Genomic DNA, 22,077 nt, shown 5'->3' on the forward strand with positions numbered 1-22,077 from the left:
CTAGACCCTTCTTCAGACCCTTTTTTTCTGAAGAAGGGTCTAGGCCCAAAACGTTAGCTTTCCTGCTCCTTTGATGCTGCTTGACCTGCTGTGTTCATCCAGCTCTACACCTTGTTATCTCAGATTCTCTAGCATCTGCAGTTCCTACTATCCCTAGAAAAAGACCTTGGTTATTTACCCTATACATGCCCCTCATGATTTTATCAACCTCTATAAGGTCACCCCTCAGTTTGTAACAACACACTTCATTGTGTTAACAATTAACTAAATCCATAGAGTTCATCATGGTTAAACTTAGCTGGTTGAGACTTTTGTAGCACAGTATTAGTGTCCCACCTCTGGGCCAGAAGGCTTGAGTTCAAGACCCACCTGATCCATAGGTGTGTCATAACATGTCTGAACAGGCTTATTAAAATACCTGAACTCAGCTGGTTAGGAAAATCTTAAGCAGTTTACTTTTAGCCTGTCTGAACAAAAGCTCCATTTAATAACTGGGAAGGTAAGACTTTTACATAAAGTAGCTTCTCTGTTGTGCCATCTGCAGCCTTGTGGGTAGTTATCAGTGCAGTTGTAAAGCTGGCCACTAAGAACACTCCTGAGTGAATCTCCTTAAGATTCTGCTTTCCTCCTTACCTCCTGTTCAGTGAAGATAAGACCACCTTGTGTAAATGATCCCGGGTAACATAAGAACCATAATAAATAGAAGCAGGAGTAGACCATCTGGCCCCTTGAGTTTACTCTTCCATTCAATAAGTTCATGGCTGAACATTTTGTGGATTCAGCTTCAATTATCCGCCTGCTCACCATAACCCTTAATTCCTTTACTGTTCAAAAATCCATCTGTCTTTGCCTTAAAATCGTTCAATGAGGTAGCCTCAGCTGCCTCACTGGGTAGGAAATTCCACGGATTCACAACCCTTTTGGTGAATAAGTTCCTCCTCAATTCAGCCCTAAATCTGCTCCCCCTTACTTTGAGGCTATGCCCCCTAGTTCTAATTTCACCTGCCAGTCGAAACAACCTCCCTGCTTCTATCTTATCTATTCCCTTCATAATTTTATATGTCTCTATAAGATTCCCCATCATTCTTCTAAATTCCAATGAGTATAGTCCCAGTCTACTCAATCTCTCCTCATAAGTCAACCCTCTCAACTCCGGAATCAACCTAGTGAGCTTCCTTCTCCCCCACCTCCTCCAATGCCAGTACATTCTTTCTCAAGTAAGGAGACTAAAACTGTACACAGTACTCCAGGTGTTGCCTCACCAGCACCCTGTACAGCTGCAGCATAACTTCCCTGTTTTTAAACTCCATCCCTCTAGCAATGAAGGACAAAATTCCATTTGCCTCTTAATTACCTGTTGCACCTGCAAACCAACCTTCTGTGATTCAAGCACCAGGACACCCAGGTCCCTCTGCATAGCACATGCTGCAGTTTTTCATAATTTAAATAATAGTCCATTTTGCTGTTATTCCTACCAAAGTGGATGACTTTACATTTATCGATATTGTACTCCATCTGCCCGACCCTTGCCCACTCCCTGAATCTATCCATATCCCTCTGCAGACTTTCAGTGTCCTATGCACAATCTGCTATACCATTCATCTTAGTGTCATCTGAGAACTTCGACGCACTACACTTGGTGCCCAATTCCAAATCATCTGTGTAAATTGTAAATGATTGGAGTTCCAACACTGATCCCTGAGGCATACCACTTGCCACTGATTGTCAGCCAGGTAAACCTCAAGCTTAGTGCTCAAAATACTTAGATTTCAAATTAACAGTGTAGAGAACCATTTACAACTTGGAGAATGGCAAAACCGTGGGAAGGAACTTCTAATCATCATGCCAGGACTGCTGGACCAATGCGATTTTTCTTTACGTGCAGATAATAAAATTTTTGGTGTCCCACTCACACATTTGATTGAAAATGATCAGAAGATTGACCCCAACACTAAAGTTCCATTGTTCCTTAAGGAGGTGAGCCTTTTTGTTTTATTATAATAGAAATTTGAGCAAAGAAAAAGACAAGTTAAAAAATTCTAGAAGCAGTATTTATAAAATCTAAGGGTTTGAAGGCAGGGTGGAAGGTAAAATCAAGTGGGTGGACTTCCCACAGCCTCTGCCCTAAAGTTTAACAGGGCTGAGGTAGATGTACAGGAGGGTGGGTTGTTTGCCTTTGGGCCAATGAGTCTCTTAAGCGGGTGATTTAATATATTACCCATGGCAGGGAGAGGCCCACACTTTGTAGGAAGCACAGCAGTTTTAGTTGCACAGGCTGGTGTCATGCAAGGTATCTACCTTGCAGTATCCCTGGACTCATCAGAAACAGACTCCCACTCCGCCTCTCCTTGGCATGCCTTGCCCTTTAGGTCATTCCCCAACTTGGTGGCATGAACTATTCCCCCTACTCCCATTCCCTTGTTGAGAGCACCAATCCTGGGCTGCTTGGCATGGTGAGACTGCCATTTTTAGCAGTATTCACCTCTTGCCTTGGTGCTGCTGGGACTATAAAGCTTCAGCTAACTGATTGTCTAGCTACTCTCTAAGGCAGGTCATCTGAACAGTTCAACTGAGTTGCTTTCATCAGGTCTTGCCACAATATGATTGGTGCAGTGAGTGGCAAATGGGAAGTTGGATTTTATTGCAAGGGGAATTGAACATAAAAAATTGACTGGAGCTGTAAAGGGTCTTGGAGCAACTGCATCCTAAGTACTCTGCACAGTTTTAGTACCTTTATTTGAAAAAAAAATGTTGAATTGTTAGAGGTGGTTCATTTGCCTCATTCCTGGAATGCAGGGCTTTTGTTAATGAATGTAGCATGAACAGTCTGTGTCCTATACCCAGTGAGATTTAGAAGAATGAGGGGTGATCTTATTGAAACATACATGGTTCTGAGAGGACTGGAGGAGTTGGGAGACTAGAATTAGGGGACACAGTTTAAGAATCAGGCATCTTCCTTATAAGAGGACGAATTTTTTCTCAGAGCCCATTAGTATATGTAATTCTATTCCTCATGAAGTAGTGGAAGCTGGGTCACCAAATTTATTCAAAGCAGAATTAAATAGATTTTTGATAGAGGAGACAAGGGCTGTAGGTGACAAGACAGAAAAAAGTGGAGTTGAGACCACAATTGGAATGAATTATTGAACAGCAGAGCATGGTTTAAGGGACAAGAGGCTAGTCCTGCTTTTAATTCCTATGTTCCTGTCTTACTGAGGTAGGATGGAAATCTTGTCTTAAAACAACTAATAGTATTTCCAGTATTAAGTTACTGTGGGTGAGCTGTCGCTGTGAGTGAGATCCCCCTCCCCTAACCTGTCATTTTTTACTGAGGGAGCAGGGACTAAACTATCCCCTGGAATTCAATTCCAAATGTCTACGAGTGTCACAGTTGAGAATACATCCAGTACTTGAGGACCTCGAAATCTCAGATTATTCTGCGAATACTTAAAAAAAACTTAACACATTTGTCTGAATTGTCAAAATTAGCAGAATGTTAATCAGTTTAAGAAAGATGGGTTAATTCATTGGCCAAAATGGCAACAGAGGACTCTTGGGTGAATACATTATACATTTTTATGGCCTGTTACAGCATAAAACTAATTCCTTTTTCCCATAGTTGCTGAGCTGTCTGGAAGAAAACGGCTTGGAAACAGAAGGGATTCTCCGCATTTCAGGTTCTGTGGCTAGAATAAAGGTACTTTAATGAAACAAACAGAAAGTGAACTATACAAACTTACTGACAGATATTTTTGGAATTCTAAAATTCAGTATTTATTTTTGAATAAATGCAATTTCTGCCTTGCCTACAGAATTTGCAAAAGGATCTTGATGCAAATTTTTACCAAAAATGTTTTGTCTGGAAAAACATCCACCAAAATGATCTGGCAGGTTTATTAAAGATGTTTATCCGTGAATTGCCGTATCCCTTATTAACAGCAGAATATGTTACTGCTTTTGCAACAGTCAAAGGTATGTCCTGTTTATGTTGTTCCCACTATACTTAAACAATCTATCCATATGGACAACAAATGAAGCCAGCATGGATTTGTTAAGGTCGAATTGTGTTTGATTGACTTAATTGATTTCTTTGACGAAGGACCAGAGAGAGTTGAAGATAGTGTGGATGATGCTCTGTCTGTGGGCTTCAGGAAGACAGCTGATAAAATTATGCTGAACTTTATCGTTAATGTACAAATGCAATTAAAAATCCATCAGATTACGGCAACATTGACAAACATGGCTAAACAAAATTGGCTGGAGGACAAAAGACAGAGAATGATTGTAAAAGGTTGCACAGAATGAAAAAGCGGTTGAAGCAGTTTCAATAGTAATTTTAAAGATTGAATTGGGTAAATAATTGAAGGAAAGAAATCTACTGAGCTATTGAGAAAGCAAATGGGAGAGGGACTAATTGAATAGCTCTACTGAAGAGTCTACACAGGCCCGGTAGGCTAAATGACCATCTTCTGTGAAATATGATTCTTTGCACATTTTATTTTTATTAAAAGATGAGCACAAGGTTTGTTTTATTTCTTTTTAATTTTCATGTAATGCAACAACTTTATTTGTTTCAGACATCTCCGATCAAATACAGATGATACATGCCCTGAATCTCCTTGTGGTGATCCTTCCAGATGCATACAGAGCTACGCTTAAGGTAAGATTTATTACAGCAATGAAAGATTCCCAATGTCAAAAAGTCACCACCACCACAATTTATAAAAACAAAACCTGAAAAAAAAATCCAACTCAACCCTGAAAGGAAGTGATGGAGGGTATCTTTTCTAGATCAATATTCGTAAGAAAGTTGCAGGAAAGATAAACTCAATGTTCTACTTTAAACATACCTGTATCAGTTCGATGAGGCAGACTTAGGACTATGGTCAGTATGTTCTTTGCATAAATCTGGAGGGGTATATGAAGAGATTTTTTTTTAAACACAACAACTGTAGAATTGTTAAGAAAAAGTTGAACGCCAGGAGTTAGACTTCAGGGTCCCTACGTGATATCCCTCATGGATAATGAAGACTTGCCAATTAGTTTTCCTCTTTTATGCTGAGAAATAGAATACTGAGAGGTCTGGATAGAGTGGATGTGGAAAAAATGTTTCGATTAGTAGGAGAAACTAGAATCCAAAGATATAGTCTCGGAGTGAAGGGATGACCCCTTAGAACTGAGATGAGGAGGAACTTTTTCAGCCAGAGGGTGGTGAATCTGTGGAACTCATTGCTGCAGAGGGCTGTGTAGGTCAAGTCATTGAGTGTCTTTAAGGCAGAGATAGATAAGTTCTTGATTAGTAACAGGATCAAGGGTTAAGGGAAGAGGACAGGAGAATGGGGTTGAAAAACATATCAGACATGATCGAATGGTAGAGCAGACTCGGTGGGCCAAATGGCCTAATTCTGCTCCATTTCTCATCGTCGTATGGTATATCGTATTGATTTTCCACACAATTGTTAAGTAAAAAAATAATACTTATATTGATACAGCATTCTTAAATGCACTGCACCATCACCAGATTTAATATTCGAATTTTAAATGCTCTTATTACAGTTTTGTCTTTGGTTGAATCAGCTTTGAATTATGTGGGCAGACAGAAACAGAACTTTAGTAATGGCTATTTCTACTTCTCACTGCCTGGAAAGCAGGAATATTAATCTTTGATGAAGTCTCCTGCAAAAATAGTGAAATTTACATCTCTGGTCTGTTTAATGTTAGTCAGATTCTTAGAGTAGTCAACTGTCCTCTGCTACCACCAGGTGAGAAGGGATGAATCTGTTACCCTTTTTCTCAGTTATCTGGTTTGGTTACGACAAAGGTTTAAGTCCCTTTTTAGAATGTGGCTGTACTTTTCCCTAATTAAAATGTAATTAAGTACGGCAGAATCTTATAGGGACCTGAACAATGTAAAATATAGTGAGATAACAAGGTGTAGAGCTGGATGAGCACAGCAGGCCAAGCAGCATCAGAGGAGCAGGAAAGCTGATGTTTCGGGTCTGGACCCTTCTTCGGAAAAAAGATGCGTGGCAGAACCACATAAGAAGTTTGATGAGGCTCACCCCAATGTCAGGAGCAACATACTGCATCTTTTATGCATCTACTGGGTGTTGAGGTGAGATTCCTGTGAAGCACAATGTGGGAGCAAATAACTGCAGATGTCCAGCATATGTTGTTTCCCGTGAAGCAGTTACTCAGTTATCAGACAATCACCTGAGACCTGAATAAGGCCTCAGTAGATGTTAATTACTATTAAAGCTTAACTAGTGTGAATCATCTCAGTTGTATCTAAGAGAGGACCTGTTGAAAATACACAATCAGTATGCTTCACAAGGTCAGGAAGAAGACATCACATCCAGACTGGGGTACATACCAAGTGAATAGATACATTGGGGATTTTGGAGCAGATTGGGAATTTGGTGCAGTGTGGGTAGTCGGTGCGGAGGGCAAAAGATAGTTTTTGCTTGCTTTTTTGATTCGCAGTTTGTAAGATTTTGTTTTAACAGGTTAACTTTAAGCCTGTATAATGTGGGAGCTGGTGAACCCCATTGTTGTTAATAGTAATCTCATCTGTAGCAAGTGTTGGTTGCTTGAGGAACTCCACCTCACAGTTGATGAGCTGGAATCTGAGTTTTAAACACTGCAACACATCAGGGAGTGGGAGAGTTAGCTGGATGCTGTGTTTCAGGAGGCAGTCACACCTCTTAGATAAACTACCCCGAATTCAGTCAGTGGTCAGGGACAGGAAGATATCACTACCAGTGAGGTAGGTAGAGGAATGCAGGAGGTAGGCTGAAGGAGCTTCAGGTCTTGAGCTTAGCTAACAGGTTTAAGATTCATGCTCCATGTGCAGACAAGAGCAGGGGCTGTAGGGGAATGAGCAAACAGACCATAGCACCATGGTACAGGGAGCTATTCAAGAGAGGGGAGAAAAGAGAAGTATCATTGTAATTGAGGAGAGCATAGTTAAGGGAATAGACACTGTTCTCTAAACCAGGATTGAGATTCTTGAAGGCTGTGTTGCATACCTGGTACCTAGGTTTAGGATATCTTATCTGGGCTGTAAAGGAACTTGGGGTGACAGGCAAAATATGTTGTGATCCACATAGGTATATAGGTAGAAAAAGGTCAATTAGCCTGACAGCTATTGTCGGAAGAGTATTGGAATCAATGATTGAGGAAGTAATAGCAGAACATTTGGAAAATCATAATCTAATTCAAGCAGAATTAACATGGCTTCAAAAGGGAAATCTTATCTGATGAATTTATTAGAGCTTTTGAGCAAGTTTGAACCAGAGTTGTTAGAGGAGAACAACTAGACATATTGTATTTGGAATTCCAGAAGGCGTTTGACACAGGTACCTCACGAAAGGTGAAGTCATAAGATAAGGGCCCAAAGTTTTGGAGATAGTATATTAGCATGGATAGAGAATTGGCTAATGGACAGGAACAGTCAGTGAGGATAAGAGTTCTTTCTCAAGTTAGTGACCTATGACCTGTGGGGTTCCACCAGGATCAGTGTTGGGACAGCAACTGTTTGTAGTATATATTAATGACTTGGAGGAAGAAAGTGAATATACTATAGGCAAATCTGCAACTGACACAAAAATAGGTGGAAATGCACGTTTTGAGATGTGTACAAACAGCTTGTATAGAAATTGTGAGAGACTAAGTAAGTTGGCAAATGGAGTATAAAGTGGGAAAATGTGAAACTGTTCCTTTTAGAAGCAAGAACAAAAGAATAGAATATTATTTAAATGGAGAAAATCTGCAGAAAGCTGCAACAGAAAGGGATTTCAGTACTTATGCATGAAACACCAAAAGCAAGCACACAGATGCTGCAAATAATCAGGAAGGCTAATGGAATGTTGGACCTTATTTCAAGGGGGCTGGAGAATGAGAATGGGCAAATCTTGCTGGAACTGTACAAGATGATGGTGAGAGCACACCTGGAATACTGTGGGCAGTTTGGTTGCTTTATTTAAGGAAAGATAACATTTCCTTCGAATCAGTTCAGAGGAGGTCCACTAGGATGATCCCTGGTATTGAGGGATTGTCTTATGAGTGAAGGATAAACAGGTTGGGAGCCTACTCGCTGGAGTATAGAAGAATGAGAGGTGATCTAGTTGAAACATGAAGGATCCTTAAGGGGCTTGACAGAGTAAATGCTGAGAGTGTGTTTCCCCTCATGGCAGAGTCTAGGACCAGAGGGCATATGTTTTATTGCAAGGGTGATTGAATGCAAGAGTAGTGATGTATGTTTCAGTTATGTAGGGCATTGGTAAAACTGCATCTGGATTACTGTATACAGTACTGGTAACCATACTTATGTGAAATGTTAATGTGCTGGAAGCAATTCAGAAAAGATTTAATAGATTGATCCCTGGAAGGGCTAGATAGCTAGTCACATGCAAATTACTTGAAACATATAAGATCCCAAGGGGACTTGACTGGGTGATGTGGAAATGATGTTTCCTGTCGGGGGAGAATCTAGAACTAGTTTAAAAATAAGGGGACAGCAATTTAAAACAGAGACGTGGAAAGTTTTTTTTCTCTGAATTGTGAGACTTGGGAATTCCCTTCCTCAAATGGCTCTGGATGCAGAATCTTTGATTTTTTTTTTAAGGAAGAAGTAGCTAGATTCTTAATTATCAAGAGGATGAAAGATTATTGGTGTATGCAAGAATGTAGAGTCGAGGTTAAAATCTGATCAGCCATGAACCTACAGAATTGCAGAGTAGGCTTGAAGTGCCAAGTGGCCTACTCTTGATCCTTACTCGTGCATTCTTGGTCAGGGGTCAGTGTTTCTGCAGTCTGGGAGTGGGGCATAGTCAGTCCTATGGCTCCATAGTTACCAGCTTGGGGATTTAGTGGAGTTATGGCTAACATAGTTGGGGATAAGTACAGGCATTAGTCAAAGGTCTGGTCAGTTCTCGTCGAGGCCTGTCTGCTTATGACACTCATAAGGTAGGCCACAGTCAGCCTGTCAGTTCCAACCAGTGAAACTAAGGGGAAAGTGGGTGTGGGGGAATAAGGGGTGGGTGGCACTGTCTTGGGAAGGTTCCCAAGCCTATTTAGGAGGGTTAGGTTTTGCAAACTGGGTGGACGGATTGTGCAGGTGGGCAACTGTATTTCTAAGGGGAAGATGCAGTAAAGCATGGATGGGAAGGGGATAATGTTGGAGGGAGATTTATCCACGGTCAGGAACGTCTTAGGTTCAAGGAGAGCACAATGGATGACCACAACTGACATGGTCACCTCATGCCAGTCACCTGTGAAAGTTCACTTCCTGGTCAGTTATGTAACCATAAGAATATAATTATTAGAAGCAGGAGTAGGTTATTTGGCCCCTCAAACCTGCCACACCATTGAACAAGATCATAACTGTTCTGTCCAGTCCTCAACTCTTCTTTTGTGTCAACTTAGCATTGCCGTCAACTCTCTGATGTTTCAAAAATAGATCTGCCACTTCCTAAATATTTTCAGTGATCTAGCCTCCACAACTCTCTCGTGTAGAGAATTCCAAATATTCACTACCCACTGGAAGAAGAAATTCCTTCGTAGCTCAATTTTAAATGAGCGTATCCATATTCTGTACCTATGCCCCTTAGTGTACAATTACCTCACTGGTGGAAACATCTTCTTAACATCTACCCTGTCAAATGAAGAATCTTGTATGTTTCAATAAGATCACCCCTCATTCATGTAAAATCTAATGAATAAAGGCCTAACCTGCTCAGCAAAATCTTGAATAGTCAACCCTTTTATCTCAGAAATACAATATAATGCCAAGGAGATGCTGGAGCCTGCATGGAAACCTCCATGCTCTGTGAATCTCTGCCACATGTTCCTCTGATTTGCACTATATTTCCAGCAGTCTTCTTGTGGCTGTGACAAGATGTCCATCCTCAAGCTGAGTCTGATCCCCAGCAGTACTTCAAATGTCTGGGACCTCTGCTGTCACGGCCTCTGTTACCTGAGATGTGCTTTTGCTACACTCACCAGAAAGTGATTCTGATCCTAAAATTGACTGAGGTGGGTGTAGCTGAGCTGGTGGAGAGAGAGGGAAATGACGGTTCAACTTTTGGGTCACCAGTGTCACCATGTCTTCAATCTGCAGTGGCTGAGGCCTGTAGTCTGGATTGTGAATGCCTGTAAGGAAAAACAAAATGAAACACATTTTGTTTCAGTAAATTCCATAAGCACAGCACTTGTCCTTGCCTAGTCCTAAGCACCCATATGGCAGCACCTGGTTGATGTATTCTCAGTCTGCAATGTGACTCCAGCCTCACCGTCAGCAATAGGTCAGCTGTCCCGTTCCCAGCAGGATGACGACCTAGAGATACTCTGAGTGACATTATATCTGAACTTGACAAGAACAAGCTTATGAATTTGCTAGAAATAGTGACAAGAGAAAATATCCATCGTAATCTAATGGTTTTATTAATTCATAATGACCAGATGAAATCTTCCTTCATGATTTTTAATAAAAGCTTCTTCTCGTTCAGGGATAAGTTTTACTGTTTAATCTTTGTGGAAAATTTGAGTTTTATTTACTTCAAGATGTTCTTATGGCGGTAGCTTGCTTCCAGCTATGGTCCCAAGTCTCAAACTTCAAGACCAATCAAGGCTAATCAAATGCTAAAGGAGGGCTGATCCTTTGGAGCATCTTCCAGATGAAGTATTAAACAGATGCTATCTGTGTATTCAGGCAGACATTAGAGCTCACGGTCCTATTCATAGAAGAGGAGGGTGTTTTCTCATATTTTATCACCCTAACCAACATCACCGCACAGACTATTTGATCTCACTTGCATATATCTTAGCATCAAGATCCAGATCCAGAATGGGAGCAGGTTCCAGATCAGGGATTGCACCAATTTGGATACAACAAGTTGTCATTGCCAAGTCTTAAGGGTGATGGGTAGAGTGGTGACTGTTATCGTGGACACAATGTCTGAAGATTGTTTTAATGTGTTCTGTCTAATCTTCTGTATTTCTGGTGTTGATGCCTAAAAAAACTTGAACATGCCCTTCTTATTCAGACTCCCCATAGTCTTTCTCTTGAATATTGGAAGTTGGGGCCTGTGCAGCCAAGATAACCAGCTGTCATGACTGGATAGATACAGAAAACACATTTCCCTTAGCTAATTTAAATTTGAATACGTGGCTGTACTCTGGCCTCACTTGACGGATTCACAAGAAAGAGAGAAGATGGGATCGAGTCTGTCCAGAGTAACCTTCTGTCATGGCCTACCACAAATCTACTAAAAAATTATAGTCGGCAGGGGGGCACCATATTGAAAAGCTTCAGGTACAGGGCCAATCTCAAATACTCCTAGTGCAGCATGGCTAGATGAAGAGGAAACTGCTTGTCTACTTTGCCTGAATGAAGTATCTCAGCCTGAACCTCAGAGTAGTGCTCCTTACTATGCTGTAGCATTTTTTTTTCCATTTTTCTATTTCTACATAGCTTCTCTGAAGAAATTGTCAAGGTTCATCCCTGTTTTGGCAGGTTTATGCTTATCTGCAAGGCAATGACCAGAGGTTAGATTGAGGTGCTCAACCTAATATTGTGTAGAATATTCCAGCAAGTGGAGGAGATTTTTAGTATATACGGCTAAATCCAACTCCTTGCCAACACGTTATATGTTGTGCTTGGGTTCATTGGAACCACTGAGATACCCTGGGGAGATTCATTACCGTCAACCCTTCCTTTTGATGTGTGTCTAAGTTACCGATAATAAGAAGAATGCCCACGTGAAGTCTTTGTCAGAGGAATCGTCAATAAACAGTGCAGGTTTAATACGTAGTACTAAATATCTAGTTACATTACATCTGATTACATGTTCATCTCTTGAGAGATATCAGGCTTAATTTAAGTACAATTTCTAATAGCTACTGGACTTAGCAATTAAACTGGAACTGAAAGTGGTCAGTTCCTTCCAAAAACAGTCCTTTATATTCTGGTGGGTGGGGTTTATTCCATGATATCAGTTAAACTGCTTTATGCAACAATTTTCATGACAACAATTAAGCTTTGGTTAAAACCCATACATTATCCAGGCCCTGGCTTTCATAGCATTATATAATAAGGGGAAAAAAAAGTCTGGTTATCACAGTTTCCTGACTGATTAGAGAGATGCTAGTGGCATCGATGTGATTCCTGTTTTGGCTGAGGTAAACTTGGGACCTGCCTCCTCATCCTACATTTGAGAATGGAATGCAATGACAAACCACCATTGACAAAAAGCTGCCAAGAAATTGTTCAAGATGAAGCGTCTACAGCCAACGAGCCAAGGACTAGCCTTTGGGAAAAACACGCATGAATGCTTGAATACAAGAAGCCTCATACAGCAATGCTAATTTCATTAGGTATTGAAGCACAAAAGGGTTGAAAATATAAAGTTGATCTAAATTTGTTATCTGTGATGCATAGCAAGTCTAATCATAGTTTAGTTTTTAAAAAGTCAGACTTATTCTTCCATTTGGAGTAATAACAAACATAATTAGTTGTGACACCATCATCAACACTTATAACTTGTTGTTGTTTATAAAGTGCTTCAGTGAAGCACAAAAACAGCAAGCAATCATAGGGGATTTAGGAGCAGCAATGAAATGCTTGATTGATCATTGTTTGAATTGCTAAAATTGACTTACACCTTTACAAATTATTCTTGGGTGATGCACAATAGTTCAGATATGCAATGTGGTTATCGAGCAAGCTGAATTATAATAAATACCAAAATGATTAAATAGTGCCTTAATTTTTTCTTTGCAAAGAAAATTGGTTCAAACAATAAGTTATTATCCTCCAGCATACCCTGAACAAGCTTACACCAATTTCCTCTCTCTAAAAATCCCGTAGTTAACTTTTACATGAACAATGTTGATCTGGTATCTATTTCATCATGTTTACTTACAGTCTTGATCTGTAATAGTAACAGAAGTAATGAATTACTGTATATTTTAACAAAATATTTTAATTTCTGTAGCTTCTTTTAGAGTTTCTACGCAAAGTGATTGATAAAGAAAAGAAAAACAAGATGAATCTCTGGAACGTTTCAACAATAATTGCCCCTAACCTCTTCATGCACAAAGGAATTCCAAACAAAATTCCAGATGGCAATGAAAAGCAGCAGGCAGAAAAAGCTGCAAATGTTGTTCGGATGCTCATCCACTACCAAGACCTTCTCTGGACAGTATGTTAATTTTTCAGATGGTAAAATGAAAATATGTTTGACCACACAATTTGACTATGTAGCAGCCAGGTTTTTCCTGATATTTTTGCTGTTTCAGCTCCAAAGAAGCTCTGACTGTGAACATGCACACTTCTATTGCTGGGTGTGCTGGACTTCATGTTGCTAAGGACAGAAACACCGGGAGTGCATATTGGAACTGTGCAGAGCAGCCTGATCTTGATGTCAATCAGCCCACCTCATATCTGTTGTAGTCAGCCATATATTCCACAGCCCAACCATCTTAAGTATGTGGCCCACACACCAGAAACTATTTGGCAACTAGCTGAGGCAGAGCTGAAAGAAGGGTAGTCAAAATATCTCCATTATGGCACCAGTGAATGTAATCACAATTTCACAGACAGGCCCACACCTCACCTGACCTTTGTTGCTGATCATTCCTCTTGACCGCAGACTGACATTGATCTCTCATGTGAGGTTGTTAAATCTTTCTGCAACAATCCAGTTGCTTTCTCAGGGCATGTTTGGAGACTCCTGATCTCCTGTGGGGTGGGAGAGACTTTTCTTCCTCTCCACAAGTCGCACCACAGACTTGAGTGCTGTAGCAAAGAACCTCAGAGCAGCCAAATGCACTTCCCCTTTAAGATGTGCAGCTGGTTTTAAGTAGTGTAGGCTAGGTTGAAATAGTGCCTAGCCTTTCATTAGCTTGGGTACCCCGCCAAAGCATACAGCCACTTGACTGCACATTTAGCATTGGGCTGCATTTAGCTATTATGGAAATCAGCAAATGATACACAGTTTGAGTTCGACTTGTATCAGAGGACTGGGCCTCATACATCACAATCCACATGTCCATTTTCTGCTGTTATCATGTTTAACTTTGGGCTACATTCATTCTGAAAATAAAAAATTGCTACCTGTTTGCTTATTTTTACACTTTTCTAATGAGGTAGAGGGATACTTTATATTTAAAATAATGCAGAAATAAAACTGAGATATAAATACAGGAATATATTTATGTTGCTCCGTTTGTATCACTGTGAACTTGTTTCAAAGTGCTGCCACTTTTCCTGGAGCAAACTGTGTTGCATATCCCTTTGACACTGCAAGGAGTTTCTAACCTTGTTCAGATAAGACACTGATGGAGAGTTGAATCTACTGAACACTTCATAAACTAAAGCTTAAATTTCATGTATTTTTAAAACTCACCCTCCAGTTGCTAGCCTCTGCACAGGAGTCTATGGCCCAATGCATATAATTCTTTTATAAGCTAGGCAGAACATTTAAAAAAATTGTTGGCTGTAATCAGTCTCAGACAAATAGTTACAAGTGTAAGTGCAGTTTAAAAATCACCGATAACTTTACTTCCTAGCTAAATGGAAAATTCTTTAAATTTATTGAGTTGTGACCTGATTATTTTCAGAAGTAAATATATTCAGATTAAAACCTGTGAATTATACAAAAAAGTTGTTTGGAGAATTCTCTATTTGTCTTTGCCTTTATGAAAAGTGAGAAATGAAAGACTGAGAAACATGTTTTCTGCAATTCTTGACACAAGGTGCAGGGCTGGATGAACACAGCAGGTCAAGCAGCATCATAGGAGCAGAAAGGCTGACGTTTCGGGCCTAGACCCTTTTCTGATGAACCCTGCACCTTGTTGTCTCGGATTCTCCAGCATCTGCAGTTCCTACTATCTCTCTTTCTGCAATTCTTTCTGTTTTTTAGATTCCATGTTTCCTTGTGGCACAGGTGAGAAAACTGAATGAAAACAGCAATAAGAAATATGATAAGCGTCTAAAAAATCTTCTAAAGAAGATTCACACAGACAAACATGACAAGCAACAGGTGGGAACGTGTATGAGGAATTCAAGCTTGCATTTCAGTTTACACTTTCTATATAATTATTCCTTGAATGCAGATACTTGTCAAATTATTTTCAAGCCTGACGTTATTGTGACTAGAGTAATGTGCCTAATCCCATTTGCAAATAATTTACAAGTTGCTTCTATTCTGTGTGAAAAATCTTGAGCAAAATTTTCAGCTATTATGGTTCATAATACTAGTGATAACTTGCTTTTTTGATTAAAATAGTCATTAATAAGGAAATGTTGAAGAATATATGCCTCTCATTGAGTGTACTCCCTAATTTGTTTTATCCTAATTTACTATTTTTGCTGGCTGATATTGTTTAAGTTTTTCCCAAAACTAGCAACTTATTTGGACCTGGATTGACTACCTGTCATCTCCAATGCTGTCCAATGATCAGGGAAAGGTCACTTCATTTAAATAAGATGGATGGCTCTTGCAGCTGCACCTTAAAGACCCGCTAATTGAAGAAAACAGAAACTATATTCTTGCAGAAGACCGTAAGGGCCCCAAATCATTTGCCTCATCATTTTTTTTAAAGGAGGTCAAAAATTCATTGTAACCATTTATTCCTTTGAGATTTTCTGCATCGCTATATTGACTGTCTACCTTGGCAGTTATAACAAACTTCCTTTGAAATAGCAAGCACCCCAAGGAAATTCCCAACCTGACAGTCCTGTACTTGCTTTTGAAAAGTTAGCTTTATTTGCGGTAAGGGTTCCTAGTTGGTTAAGATTAACTCTATTGATATAATTATGAGGTCAATTCTTGACTATCACTCATTGTGAGTCTATGCATTTCTGTACTCAAACCTGGATTGCAGCCTAAAATAATCATTGTGCTTTGATGGTTCAAAACATTCCAGATTACATTTGAAAACTGGACTTGTACTGGTTATTGTTTTATAATTATTTACTTGCATGTTTATTTTTTTAAAAATTGCCAGCAACAACAATATAGTTTCCTTAGAAAGTTAAATGAAATTAAGCTTTTTTTTATCTTAGCAGCAGTTGAACAAAGTGATAAAAATTCAAGCCCCCCAATTATTGAAGGATACAATGGAAGTCCAACTGAATTCTGAGATTATGGTCCGGGATCTTGTGGCTCAGTTCCAGACACAATTAAACTGCAGCAATTGGGATGCCACCAATACTGAAGTCACACAAAGGTAATTGGTTTCTTCACAAGTCACCAGTATTCATGGTTTCTTTGATTTGTAGAGTCAAAATGGTTGCACAGATGCTTGGATTTTCAAATCAGCAGCAAAGGAACAGCACTTGCCTTTCACCATGCTGACAGATATTTTGCCTGCTTTTGAGCAGAAATATGCTGTCACTGGGGGCCTCCAACCAACTGCCCTCTATTTGTACTATGGACCCTCCAGTAGTCAGCTGGAAACTGAAAAACAAATTTGTAAGGAGATCTCAGTTATCTCTAACAATAATAGGATGGTTATGGGAGGGGATTTTAACTTCCCAAACATAGACTGGGACTTCCATAGTGTTAAAGGCTTGGATGGAGAGGAATTTGTTAGGTGTGTACAAGAAAATTTTCTGATTCTGTATGTGAATGTACCTACTAGAGAAGGTGCAAAACTACTGTTGGGAAATAAGGCAGAGCAGGTGACTGTGGTGTCAGTGGGGGAGCACTTTAGGGCCAGTCACCATAATTCTATTAGTTTTAAAATAGTGATGGGGAAAGATAGACCGGATGTAAAAGTTAAAGTTCTAAATTAGAGGAAGGTCAATTTTGATGGTATTAGGCAAGAATTTTCAAAAGTTGATTGGAGGCAGATTTTTGCAGGTAAAGGGACAGCTGGAAATTGGAAAGCTTTCAAAAATGAGATAACGAAAGTCCAAAGACAGTATGTTCCTGTCAGGGTAAAGGGCAAGGCTGGTAGGTGTAGGGAATGCTGGATGACTAGAGAAATTGAAGTTTTTGTCAAGAATAAGAAGGAAGCATATGTCAGGTATAGACAGCAGAGATCAAGTGAATCCTAGAAGAGTATAAAGTCAGTAGGAGTATACTTAAGAGGGAAATCAGGAGGGCAAAAAAGGGACATGAGATAGCTGTGGCAAATAGGGCTAAGGAGAATCCAAAGGGATTCTGTAAATACATCAGGACAAAAGAGTAATAAAGGAGAAAATAGGGCCCCTGAAAGACCAGCAAGACCACCTACGTGTGGAACCGCAGGAGATGGGGCAGATGCTAAACGAGTAATTTGCATCAGTGTTTACTGTGGAGAAGGATATGGAAGATAGAGACCATGGTGAAATAAATAGCAACATCTTGAAAGATGTCCATATTACAGAGGAGGAGGTGTTGGACGTCTTAACACGCATAAAGGTGGATAAATCCTTGGGACCTGATCAAGTGTACGCTAGAACTCGGTGGGAAGCTCGGGAAGTGATTGCTGGGCCCCTTGCTGAGTTATTTAGCCACAGGTGAGGTGCCAGAAGCCTGGAGATTGGCTAACATGGTTCCACTATTTAAGAAAAGTGGTAAGGCAAAGCCTGGGAACTATAGACTGGTAAGCCTGACATTGCTGGTGGGCAAGTTGTTGGAGGGAATCGTGAGGGACAGGATTTACATATATTTGTAAAGGCACGGACTGATTAGGGATAGTCAACATGGTTTTGTGCATGAGAAATCATGTCTCATTAGCTTGATCGAATTATTTTGAAGATGTAACGAAGAGGATTGATGAGGGCAGCGTAGTGGACATGATCTATATGGACTTCAGTAAGGCATTCGTTAAGGTTCCTAATGGTAGACTGGTTAGCAATGTTAGATCACACGGAATACAGGGAGAACTAGCTATTTGGATACAGAACTGGCTCAAATGTAGAAGACAGAGGATGGTGCTGAGGGTTGCTTTTCAGACTGGAGGCCTGAGACCAGCGGTGTGCCACAAGGATCGGTGCTGGGTCCACTGCTTTTTGTCATTTATATAAATGATTTGGATGTGAACGTAGGAGGTGTGGTCAGTAAGTTTGCAGATGACACCAAACTTGGAGGTGTAGTGGACAGAGAAGAAGGTTATCTCAGAGTACAACGGGATCTTGATCAGATGGACCAATAAGCTGAGGAGTGGCAGATGTAGTTTAATTTAAGTAAACATGAGGTGCTGGATTTTGGAAATGCAAATCAGGGCAGGACTTATACACTCAATGGTAAGGTCCTAGGGACTGTTGCTGAACAAAGAGACCTTGGAGTGCAGGTTCATAGTTCCTTGAAAGTGGAGTCACAGGTAAACAGGACTGTGAGGGTGGTGTTTGGTATGCTTGCCTTTATTGGTCAGTGCATTGAGTATCGGAGTTGGGTGGTCATGTTGTGGCTGTACAGGACATTGGTTCGGCCACTTTTGGCATACTGCATGCAATTCTGGTCTCCCATCTCTAGGAAGGATGTTGTGAAACTTGAAAGGGTTCAGAAAAGATTTACAAGGATGTTGCCAGGGTTGGAGGGTTTGAGCTACAGTGAGAGGCTGTGTAGGCTGGGGCTATTTTCCCTGGAACATTGGAGGCTGAGGTGTGACCTTATAGAGGCTTATAAAATCATGGGAGCATGGATATGGTGAATAGACAAGGCCTTTTCCCCACAGTTGGAGAATCCAAAACTAGAGGGCATAGGTTTGAGGCGAGAGGGGAACGATTTAAAAGAGACCTAAAAGGCAACGTTTTCATGAAGAGGGAGGTGCGTGTATAGAATGAACTGCCAAAGGAAGTGGTGGAGGTTGGTACAATTACAACATTTCAAAGGCATTTGGATAGGTATATGAATAGGAAGGGTTTAGAGGGATATGGCCAAATTCTGGCAAATGGGACTAGATCTATTTAGGCTACCTTGTCGGCATGGACGGTTGGACCAAAGGGTCTGTTTCCGTGCTGTCTCTATGACTGTATGGCTAAAGGGGATCTTTGAGTGGGGCATGAAAGAGCAAGACTTGAAGAATCTTCATTGAGATATTCAGGATCTAAATCAAGAAATATTAAGCATGAACTGTGCAATAGATTTAAATTATGTACATCTGGCAAAGTATAGTTTGGGCAAGAAATATGTGACTAAGAGATTGTGATTATAAAAAAGACAATGTAAACAAAAACAAGATTTAAAAAGAATCCAAGACTAATTCAATTTTGAAGAATTTACAATTGGTGAGGACTGGTCCAATGCAGCAGGTAGAAGTACAGTGTATATTGGACTGCAGCTTGCAGAGTTTTGCATTTTACTGCAAAATTTATCACTATGGCAAGTTCTGTTACCTCAACATTATCAGTGCAAAATTCAGTGTAAAGTAATATTGTCATTGTTGAAGTTTATGACCTGATAACTCAGAAAATTGCACTTTATTTGGATTACTGTAATACCATAAAATAGCATTCTCTTTGGCAACAAAGACACAATTCCTGTTAATTCTTGTAGCCATATACAAGATGTTGAACTGCAGACGTTGGATTGAGTACATTTATTATGAATCCCAGGATGGTTTTCGAACTGGGAGATGTACAATTGACTGGACCTTCTCAGACTGGTAGCATTAAGAAGAATACCATGAGCAAAGAGATCATTGTATGTTGTCTTCATTGATCTCAGTAAGCCTTTCGACCATGTGAGCAAAGACAGTCAATTTAAGCTGCTGAATAAAATTGATACAGCCAACTGAAGCTGCTTAATATGATGTCCACTTTCCACAAAATATGTTGAACAAGATTATACAGGATCCATAGTAGGGTCAAACAGGATTGCATTCTGGTATTGACATTCTTTGCATATTCTTCTCTTGGTTCATGTCCTATGCCTTCAAGTCATCTGCAGTCTATAAGACCATAAGACATTGGAGCAGAAATTAGGCCATTCAGCAATAGAATCTACTCCACCATACAATCATGGCTGATAAGTTTCTCAAATTCATTCTCCCGCTTTCTCCCCATGACCATTGATCCCCTTGACAATCAAGAACCTTTCTATCTCTGTCTTTAACATATTCAATGACTTGGCCTCCACAGCCTTCTGTGGCAGTGAATTCCATGGATTCACCACTCTCTGCCTAAAGAAGTTTCTCCCTATCTCCATTCTAAAAGAACTTCCCTTTGTTCTAAGGCTGTGTCCTCGGGTCCGAGTCTCTCCTACCAATGGAAGCATCTTCCCAATATCCACTCTGTCCAGACCATTCAGTATTCTGTAAGTTTCAATTAGATCTCCCCTCCTCCTTCTAAACTCCAACGAGTATAGACCCAGAGTCTTCAAACATTCCACATATGTTAAGCTTTTCATTCCTGGGACCATACTCACGAACCTCCTTTGAACCTGCTCCAGGGCCAGTACATCTTTCCTGAGATATGGGGCCCATAACTGCGCACAATACTCCAAATGTGGCCTGACCAGAGCCTGAAAGAGCTTCAGAATTACATCCCTGCTTTTATATTCGAGTCCTCTCAAAATAAATTCCAAAGTTGCATTTGCCTTCCCAACTAATGACTCAACCTGCAAGTTTACCTTGAGAAAATCCTGGACTAGAACTCCCAAGTCTCTTTGCACTTCAGGCTTCTGAATTTTCTGCCCATTTAGAAAGTAGTCCATGTTTCTATTCTTCTTACCAAAGTGCATGACATCACATTTTCCCACGTTGTGCTCTATCTGCCACTTCGTTGCCCGCTCTCCTAACCTGTCCAAATCCTTCTGCAGCCTTCCCGCCTCTGATACTGACATCCTTTGCATATTCTTCACTTGGCTGATGTCTTATGCCTTCAAGTCATCTGCAGTCTACTTAGATACTAGAAGTGAGTGAAAGCTGATCAACCTTGTTTGCATGAGATCCAAATCAAAGGTGAGTTAAACCTGATCAGAAAGTTGCCATATTGATGAAGACCTACAGTAGCAAATGGCTAGACTCTCAGCCACGAGCATCAGGAAGACGCATGCCATGAATGAATGTACAACCATCAATGGGCATTGAGAAATTTACACTGGAGGTTGGATAACTTCACATATTTTGACTCCACAGTCACTAGTAATCTGCTACTTGATGCAGAAACCAACACATGCACTGCTACAGCTGTTGTATCATTTTTAGTATCCTGCAAGGACAGAGATTTCTGGATCATGACTCAGTGAATGTGCCACAGAGCACTGAAGTGAAATCCAGGAATTATACAACATTTGTATTGCGAGAAATGTAACTTCAGCATTAAAAACCATTGTCTGATCAGAACTTAAATAAATGTTGTTTTCGATCATTAATCATTTTTGTTGAAGCATAATAATCGAACAGTACTGAAGATTATTTTTTCTTCCATTTCAGAAACAATAGTTCTACTGATTGTCCAGAGTTCTGCCTGTACGAAGTGGGTGGTAATATAGGTGGGTACTGCATGAAATATTATTTTGAACACCTTGATGACATTCTTAGTTTAAAGCAGTGTTGCCACTGTAATTAATGAAGTGATAGTGAACAAATTCAATTCTATCGCAATATTTAGAATTACCACTGTAGCCAATCCAAGCAACAGAAAAAGTAAAACTTCTTTTCTGGATTGGCGTTTGATGAAAATTACAAGTAACAAGCTAATGCATACCAATGTTTCAAACACTGGGGAGATTGCTAATCTTTTAAAAATGACACTTGAATTCCCAGTGACAGACTCAAAGGAATTGCAGAAAAAGATTTCAAGTTTTAAGGCTTCTCTAACAACAATCTAAAAGGAACATTGACCAAACATTATTTTGTGGGCAATTAAGACTCTAAACATAAACAAGGAAAGCAGCCTTTCTCCACTGCAGCACCTGTTGTTCAGTCTGACAACACTATTTTTCTTGCCATCTCTCTCTCTGGTCCTGTTTGCAGTTCCTGAGAGAATAAGTATATAAGAACATGAACACTTGCTCCTACCTTTTGTTTCCAGTGTTAAAGCACTGCCCATGCCCTCACTAAGTACTTCCTCAGGCCCGCTCTCCTCTTGGTGTCCAGACTGCACAGTTTCTAGTCAGGAAGAGGTCATAACAGATCACA

The 22,077-nt window shown here is 40.1% G+C and overlaps 1 protein-coding gene across 1 annotated transcript in view; it reads left to right on the forward strand.

The window, feature by feature from the left end:
* LOC109927254 (rho GTPase-activating protein 18-like) overlaps window positions 1–22,077 on the forward strand; it is a 69,901-nt gene that overhangs the window by 41,662 nt on the left and 6,162 nt on the right. Inside the window, exons 3-10 of the mRNA XM_048608555.1 lie at window positions 1,886–1,977; window positions 3,620–3,697; window positions 3,813–3,972; window positions 4,578–4,660; window positions 12,996–13,202; window positions 14,925–15,044; window positions 16,070–16,233; window positions 21,370–21,428. Coding sequence (XP_048464512.1) covers window positions 1,886–1,977; window positions 3,620–3,697; window positions 3,813–3,972; window positions 4,578–4,660; window positions 12,996–13,202; window positions 14,925–15,044; window positions 16,070–16,233; window positions 21,370–21,428 — 963 coding nt within the window. The remainder of the gene's footprint in view (window positions 1–1,885; window positions 1,978–3,619; window positions 3,698–3,812; window positions 3,973–4,577; window positions 4,661–12,995; window positions 13,203–14,924; window positions 15,045–16,069; window positions 16,234–21,369; window positions 21,429–22,077) is intronic.

Source organism: Rhincodon typus, chromosome 19 (assembly GCF_021869965.1).
Source record: "Rhincodon typus isolate 14 chromosome 19, sRhiTyp1.1, whole genome shotgun sequence".
Taxonomy (NCBI): domain Eukaryota; kingdom Metazoa; phylum Chordata; class Chondrichthyes; order Orectolobiformes; family Rhincodontidae; genus Rhincodon; species Rhincodon typus.